Genomic DNA, 7,152 nt, shown 5'->3' with positions numbered 1-7,152 from the left:
GCATCCTCTGTTGATCGGTTCTCACGGTATGCATACTGATGAGGGTCCTCGTTGATGTTGATGGTTGTTTTGATGTGAGTCATGACCAGTTTTTCAAAGCATTTAGCAACTATCGGGGTGAGGGCCACTGGCCGATAGTCATTCAGACCAGTCACTGTAGAGCTTTTTGGGACTGGGATGATGGTGGCAGTCTTCAGGCAGGTGGGAACTGTCTCCAGGGTAAGTGAGGTGTTAAAGATGTCTGCCAGCACCTCACAGAGCTGATCGGCACATTCTTTCAACACTTTTCCAGGGATGTTGTCTGGGCCGGTTGCCTTGAGCCAATTGATCCTCCTGAAGGTACTCCTTACTTCGGCTGAGGTCACGCTGAGATGCTCTTCATCTGGTGGTGAGGTGAGTCTGTTGCTGGGTGGTCTGTTCGGGTCTTCAAAGCATGCATAGAACTTGTTGAGGGCATCAGGCAGAGAGGGGTCTTTGGGGCATTGTTCGCTCCTTCCTTTATAATCTGTTATGCACTTAATGCCCCTCCACATGCTCCGAGGGTCTTGTGAGATGAATTGACCCTCGATCCTCTGTGCATATGTGACCTTGGCCTTCTTAATACCAGCAACCAGCTCTTTTCTTGTCCTACTCAGCTCCTCTGAGTTTCCAGACCTGAAGGCAGTGTTCCTGGCTGCCAGCAGGGTGCGCACCTCTGCATTCAGCCAAGGTTTTCTGTTTGGGTAGCTTTTAACATTTCTGATAGTGGAGACGGTGTCAGTACATGTACTAATGTAACCCAGAACTGAGGATGTGTATTAGTCCAGATCAAGCGAACCTCCATTTTCAGCAGCTTTTCTGAAAACCTGCCAGTCTGTTCGGTCAAAACAATCTCTCAGTATGAGGCCACTGTCCTGGAGCTAATATTTAATTTTCTTTTGTACCGGTCTGGAGCGTCTCAGCGGGGGCATGTGAGCAGGAGCCAGGAAGATTGAGATGTGGTCTGACAGTCCTAGGTGGGGGCGGGGTTCAGCATTGTATGCATCTTTTACGTTCGTGTAAACACGGTCCAGTGTCTTGTCTCCACGTGTTGGAATTGCCACATGTTGATAAAAGCTTGTGAGGCAGTTATAGGCAGTATATATATAGATATATAAATATATATATCTATACATATATAAATGTTTATATATATATATATAGATATATATATATATATATATATAAATATATATATATACATATATATATATATATATATATATGTATGTATATATATATATACTGTATGTTTTATATATAAATATATATATGTGTGTGTGTGTGATTTAAACCCTTCCCATACTTTTGCAATATTCTAAACAATGTTTCTAAACTCTAAACACTCTAAAAGAGCAGAATGTTATGATTTCCCTCTCTGTGCCTCCACTGCGCTCAGCCACCTACAAGCATTCTTGGCCACGCCCACTCCTTCGCTCTTCATGGTAAACAGCTGAACAGCTGCAGCACAAAGCTTATCCTGCAGCTGTGGGTTGCAAAAAGGTGCAGCAGGTGCTAAACCATTTAAAATAATTTATTTTAAATAAAAATTTCATGCCTATTTTGCGGCTCATCCATCAATCAGCCAATTGTGTCATGTCCAATCTTATTTTGAAAAAGCACGATAGAGCGAGTCCATGAAAAACGAACCCCAGAACTAGAAGAGTGGCTCCAGCAGATCCAGGAACAACTTCACAGATCTCTGTCCAGGAGAGCTCAGTCCTAGGAACAGCTGAAATACTGAACAGAACCCTCATAATACAGGTCTCTGGTAGAGGACCAGAGGTTGGAGTGAAGTGGAACGGCTCATGTGATAAAATAGGGAGAACCCAACTTTTCAAGCATTCACAGTAAATAATTTTAGGCTTTTCCAACTTTTCCAGCATTTAGGGTAATTCCTCAGTCTGGTCTGCAATTTCTCTCCACAGAGTGAAGCTGGCAGTTAGTGGAGGTCCAAGCCTGAGAAGACACCATGGTGGGAGTAGAAAACTAGCACAGCTAAAAGATAATTACATGTATATATTTTGCTCATTCACTAGAGAAAAAACATGTTTAAGGCCACCCCTCTGACTCCTAACTGAAGATGACTGCTATAGAGGAACATCTCATTAAACGATGCATTCATGTAGCAGCTGGGTCATGTGGAGATGACTTTGTTTTCTGAGAGAACAGCTGCTCTCACATACGCACAGGCTGACAGTCTGCTACAGTAACAGCCGACTGTTGGGTAAATCTAGAGAATTTATATTATTGTTCCTGTTGATTGGCTCCATGTTTGAGTTTACAGAGCGCTCTGTCTCTTTCTGAAACAGAATTAATACATTTCAGTTCAACAGCGAAGACGCAGCTGAGCCAAAGAGCCGGTCTTAAATGTTCCACCAGGTTGGAGCTAGAGGAAATTGTGGGTACATACGTGTAGCAGCTAGTTCATGACCACTGACTGTGGTCTTTATACAAACGAGTCAGGTGACACTGTTTGTAGACCAGCACCGTGTCAGATCTTTTCTCCCTAAGATCAACAATATCATTTGTCTTGCACCTCATTAAGCCATTTACCATTCCACTTTATCCATTTTATTCCTCGCCCCCATGGTGCCTTGTGTAAGTTATGGGCGTGACTTCCGGTGTGGACCAGAACCAGTGTTTGTTTCAGTGTGAACAGTACGAGCTAATGTAGTTTCTCTGAGCATTGTGGATTTAATTTAAACATGTAGAAACACCACCTGTCAGAGCTCTAATGGGACAATCATACCGCTGCCTGTCTTATTGACCTTATTTCAGACACAGAGACCAGCCAAAGTCTTAAAGTCCTCCATCACTGAGCTTGGGTTCATTACAGAGAAAATATGCTGATGCATGCTCAGTAATCCAGGTAGAAAAATCTAAAAAAGTTAAATCTGGTCCTCTGGACATTCAAAAAAACAAAACAAAAAAAATGTAGAAATGTTTCATCTTTCATCCGAGAGACTTCCTCAGTGTGAGGTGCTGTATTCAGCTCAGTCTCTTAAATAGCACCTTCTCAGAGTGGATCAACCAGTTTGCTGCTGACAACCAGAACCAGCTGATCACATGTTCAAGAAGGACCATCAGCCTAACAATGGATCATTAGCACCTGATGGCTGTTTACTGTTCACAGAGGGCTGAGTGATACTAGCAATCACAGCATTGTAAGAGGGGGACAGTTGAACCTGGAGGCTCCACCCCTGTTTAATGATGGACGGTTTCTTTTCACAAAGATGGCCTCCTTTACTCCTCTACTCCGCTCTTTCTACAGCGTGTTTGTTGCTTATGTTGCTGAGCATGCCCCTCCTCTGCAGGCGAGCTCCAAACAGCAGGAGATAATTTCTTTTAATGCATTTTAAACGTTCTCACAGTCTGGACAAGAATTAATTGTCTCTCGCCTCGCTCGGTTCTCATTGGCTCCCAGTAATGGAATGGCCCTGACAATGATGGATTTTCTGTTTGTTCTAATCAACAATCATTGATTCAAAGAACTGCATGGTGCAGCTGCTGCTTCATGGCGAGCGGGACTCACCTTGGTTGCAGATGGCCCCCCCGTAGGCGGACTGCGAGCAGTCGCAGATGTAGCCGTTGCTCTTCTCGATGCAGCGCCCTCGGTTGTGGCAGAGGCTGTTGGAGCCGCTGCAGTAGCCGGGACAGCCAGAGCTCACGCCAGGTGTCATCTTGGCTCTTTCTTCCAGGTCAAAGTTCACTCCGTTGACCGTCAGGGATCTGATGCAGCCCAGGAAGCCTCTCTGCTGGGACGCTGCTCCCCCTGAGCCAAACACAACAAGGAGAAATTTCAGCGTTCACGATTCAAGGAGTTAACAAGAATGCATATCGCCCGCCTCCTTTCATGCTACAGTTTTAGTGACATCATCATTTGATACCAATACGTTATCTATACAGCCCTTTGAAACAAGCACAGCTGCAGCAAAGTGCTGTACACATAAAATACAGAAACACGTAAATCTGAGTTACACAATAATCTAATGTTAAAAGATCTGTCTAGTTTGAACAATAAACTTAAATTGAAAAACAATCACTTCAGCTATAAAAACAAGACCGAAAAAAATACTGTAGGATGTTTACACCAAAGTTCCAGCTCAAGGATTCAAGGATTCAAGGATTCAAGGTTCTTTATTTGTTATATACTGTAAGGATGTTAGTTTTCTGTGGCCCGGTGTGTCTGTTTCCCTCGTGCTCCTCGTTAGTTTCCATTGTTGCCACCTGTGTCTCGTCCCAGCTGTTTGTCATCATGTCTCGTCTTCTCCTTGTATTTAAGTCTCCCTATTCTGTCTTGTCCTTTGTCGGGTCGTCTTCGTTGGGTGAGTCTCCTGAGTCTCTCTGTTTTCCTGGTTCCTCGAGTTCCTCGTGTCTCCCGAGTTCCCCGTGCCTCCCTCCTTGTTTATGTAAGTTTTGCTGCCCCGTCAGCATATTTATTTTGTACTTTTTATTTATCATTAAAAACTTATTTTTGTATAACTGCCGAGTTGAGTCCCTGTTCTGCACTCTGGGTTCGCTCCGACCACAAATCCTAACATATACACCACATGTTACATGTGGTGGAACGGAATTGTGTACACAGGGTCCCAGTTATATCCAACAATAGTATAAAATGTAAAATAAAAACATTAACAAGATATAAAATATGAACTAATAAAACATTTAACTAAAAATACAATAAGCACTAATAGCATAAAAACAATACGCTGAACAGCAGCACGAACATGAGTCTGTGTGAGCAGATGAGCACGCATGAACACAGCAGCTTGAAACAGATCAGCAGCATGAAATATATCAGCAGCAACATGATGTGATTTTTCACAGTGATAATCCAGGTATAAATCCAACAATGTTCAGTCAGGTCATCTGGATGGTTTCTTTATTTTGCTGAGATGTATCGTCCTTCATCCAAAGGACTTCTTCAATCTGAGGAGCCCCGAATAAACTGATTACTCCAAACAGCTCACTCCATAGCAGGAAAAAAAACCAACAACAACACTGTTTTTGTAGGGTGCTTAGTTTGATAATTTTGAAAAAAAATTATGACACACACACGTCGCCATTTTATTATGCTGCAATGCATTCTGGGAAAATCATACTGAGCTCCATTTACCTTGAATGTTAATTTTGGACATTATCTGACCTGCAGCCCTTAAATTTGAAACAAAGAGGAGAATGGAGAGGAGTCAGCTTTCCTCATGTTAACTCCAGAGATAATGTAAAACATATTTAGCTCCAGAGCTAACATGTTATACATAATCTCTGGAGCAAATGTATAATATGTTAAACTATATATATATATATATATATATATATATATATATATATATAGATGCATAATTCATTAGTTTGCGTTGATGCATCGACACAAATTTGCATCTGAATGCATCAATGAGTGTTTTGTAAATCGTGGTTTTCCTCAGCGAAAACTCAAACGACTGGAGCAGATGTGACAAACAGAACCGTCAACCACCTGACAGTTATTATCTGTGGAACTGCAGAGAAACGTGACAGGAAATATAAATACTACTAAAAAATACAACTCTGAATTAGGGCATTAACAGAGTACTCGAGTAATCTACACATCGATTGCTAGGACATCTATCGAGGTTAAAAATGTAACGTCGAGTATCCGTAGTGACGTCATATTATGTGACCACCGTATGACCGTAGGGGGCGGTGTTACACTGTTGCAGGTCACAGAGTATGGTGTAACACCGGGTCCAATCCACCGAACCAGAACCAGCTTCCTCTGACCTTGTTTCACAAACAAAAAGCAAAAAATATTAATCTCTAAACCTATAAAAAAATCTATAAACATATTAATCTCTAAAACTAAACTTAATGCGCACCACAGCTGGCGGTGGTGCGGGGTGGTCGACCCCCCCCCCCCCCCACACACACACATTAAGTTTCGTTTCTGACGTGCTGCATTTTCTTCACGTTTGCAGTTTAATAATAATAACTAATAGTTTAGTTTTTCCTGTGACTTATTTGCAGTATGATCAATGGTAGGAGCATAATATACACTCCCAATGTTTTGTTGGTCTTTTTTTTGTAAATAATGACCTTTTTATGCGGTTTTATTTATTTATTTATTTTTGTATCTTGAGATCTATGACGTCATTAAATACTCGAGTTCTACTCGGGTTTTATTATGTTAATGTCGAGTTTAAAAATTATATACTCGTTCAACCCCTACTTTGAAAACTAAAGTCAGACACACTGTGCTCATCAGCGTATGTGAATATAAAAAAGTGACTTTATGCATTTACTCATACGTTCTTTGTGCGCTTCAACGTGAGACAAAAAGTCATATTGGTATAAAAACTAAAAAACAGATATGATCTTGAATTTATGACATACATCCGTTATCTTTTACCCATTTCTTCCATTTTGGGTCACGGGGTTTGCCGGTGCCCATGTCCAGCACACACATTCTCTCTGCTCCTTCTCCTCAGGTCAAGAGTCTTGGTGTCATCCTTGACACCACTCTCTCCTTCACTTCACACATCAACAACGTCACTCGGTCTGCCTATTTCCATCTCTGAAATATTAACCGTCTCCGCCCTTCTCTCACACCCCGCTCCACAGCCATCCTTGTTCACAGTCTTGTGACTTCTCGGATTGACTACTGCAACTCCCTTCTTTATGGCCTCCCCAATAAATCTCTCCAGAAGCTGCAATTGGTCCAGAACTCAGCTGCCCGTGTCATCACTCAAACCTCCTCCTATAACCACATCACTCCTGTCCTGCTGCAGCTCCACTGGCTCCCGGTTAAATCACGCATCGTCTTCAAAATTCTTCTTCTCACTTTCAAAGCTCTCCACAACCTTGCCCCTCCGTACCTATCTGACCTCCTACACATCTCCATCTCCTCTCGCTCTCTCAGATCCTCCTCTTCACTACACCTCCATGTACCCTCTGCCCGCCTCTCCACCATGGGGAGCAGGGCCTTCACCTGCTCTGCTCCTCATCTCTGGAACTCTCTACCCCCTGACTTAAGAAACACCACCTCTCTTTCTCTATTCAAGACTGCTCTGATAACACATCTCTTTAGACTCGCTTATCCTTAACTTTGCTGTATGTATTTTATATTCTTTATGTATTTTATATTCTTTATGTATT

General features: G+C 42.3%; 1 protein-coding gene across 1 annotated transcript in view; it reads right to left on the bottom strand.

Moving 5' to 3' along the window:
- The window catches only part of LOC119419741 (contactin-associated protein-like 5), a 354,615-nt gene that overhangs the window by 26,591 nt on the left and 320,872 nt on the right, over window positions 1-7,152 (bottom strand). The window contains exon 18 of the mRNA XM_037687124.1: window positions 3,554-3,793. Within this exon, the coding sequence (XP_037543052.1) occupies window positions 3,554-3,793 (240 nt within the window). The remainder of the gene's footprint in view (window positions 1-3,553; window positions 3,794-7,152) is intronic.

The sequence above is a fragment of the Nematolebias whitei genome, chromosome 13, assembly GCF_014905685.2.
Source record: "Nematolebias whitei isolate Nwh7 chromosome 13, NemWhi1, whole genome shotgun sequence".
Taxonomy (NCBI): Eukaryota; Metazoa; Chordata; class Actinopteri; order Cyprinodontiformes; family Rivulidae; genus Nematolebias; species Nematolebias whitei.
Note: the sequence above shows the minus strand (reverse complement) of the source record. Positions and strands in the feature narration are given on the sequence as shown.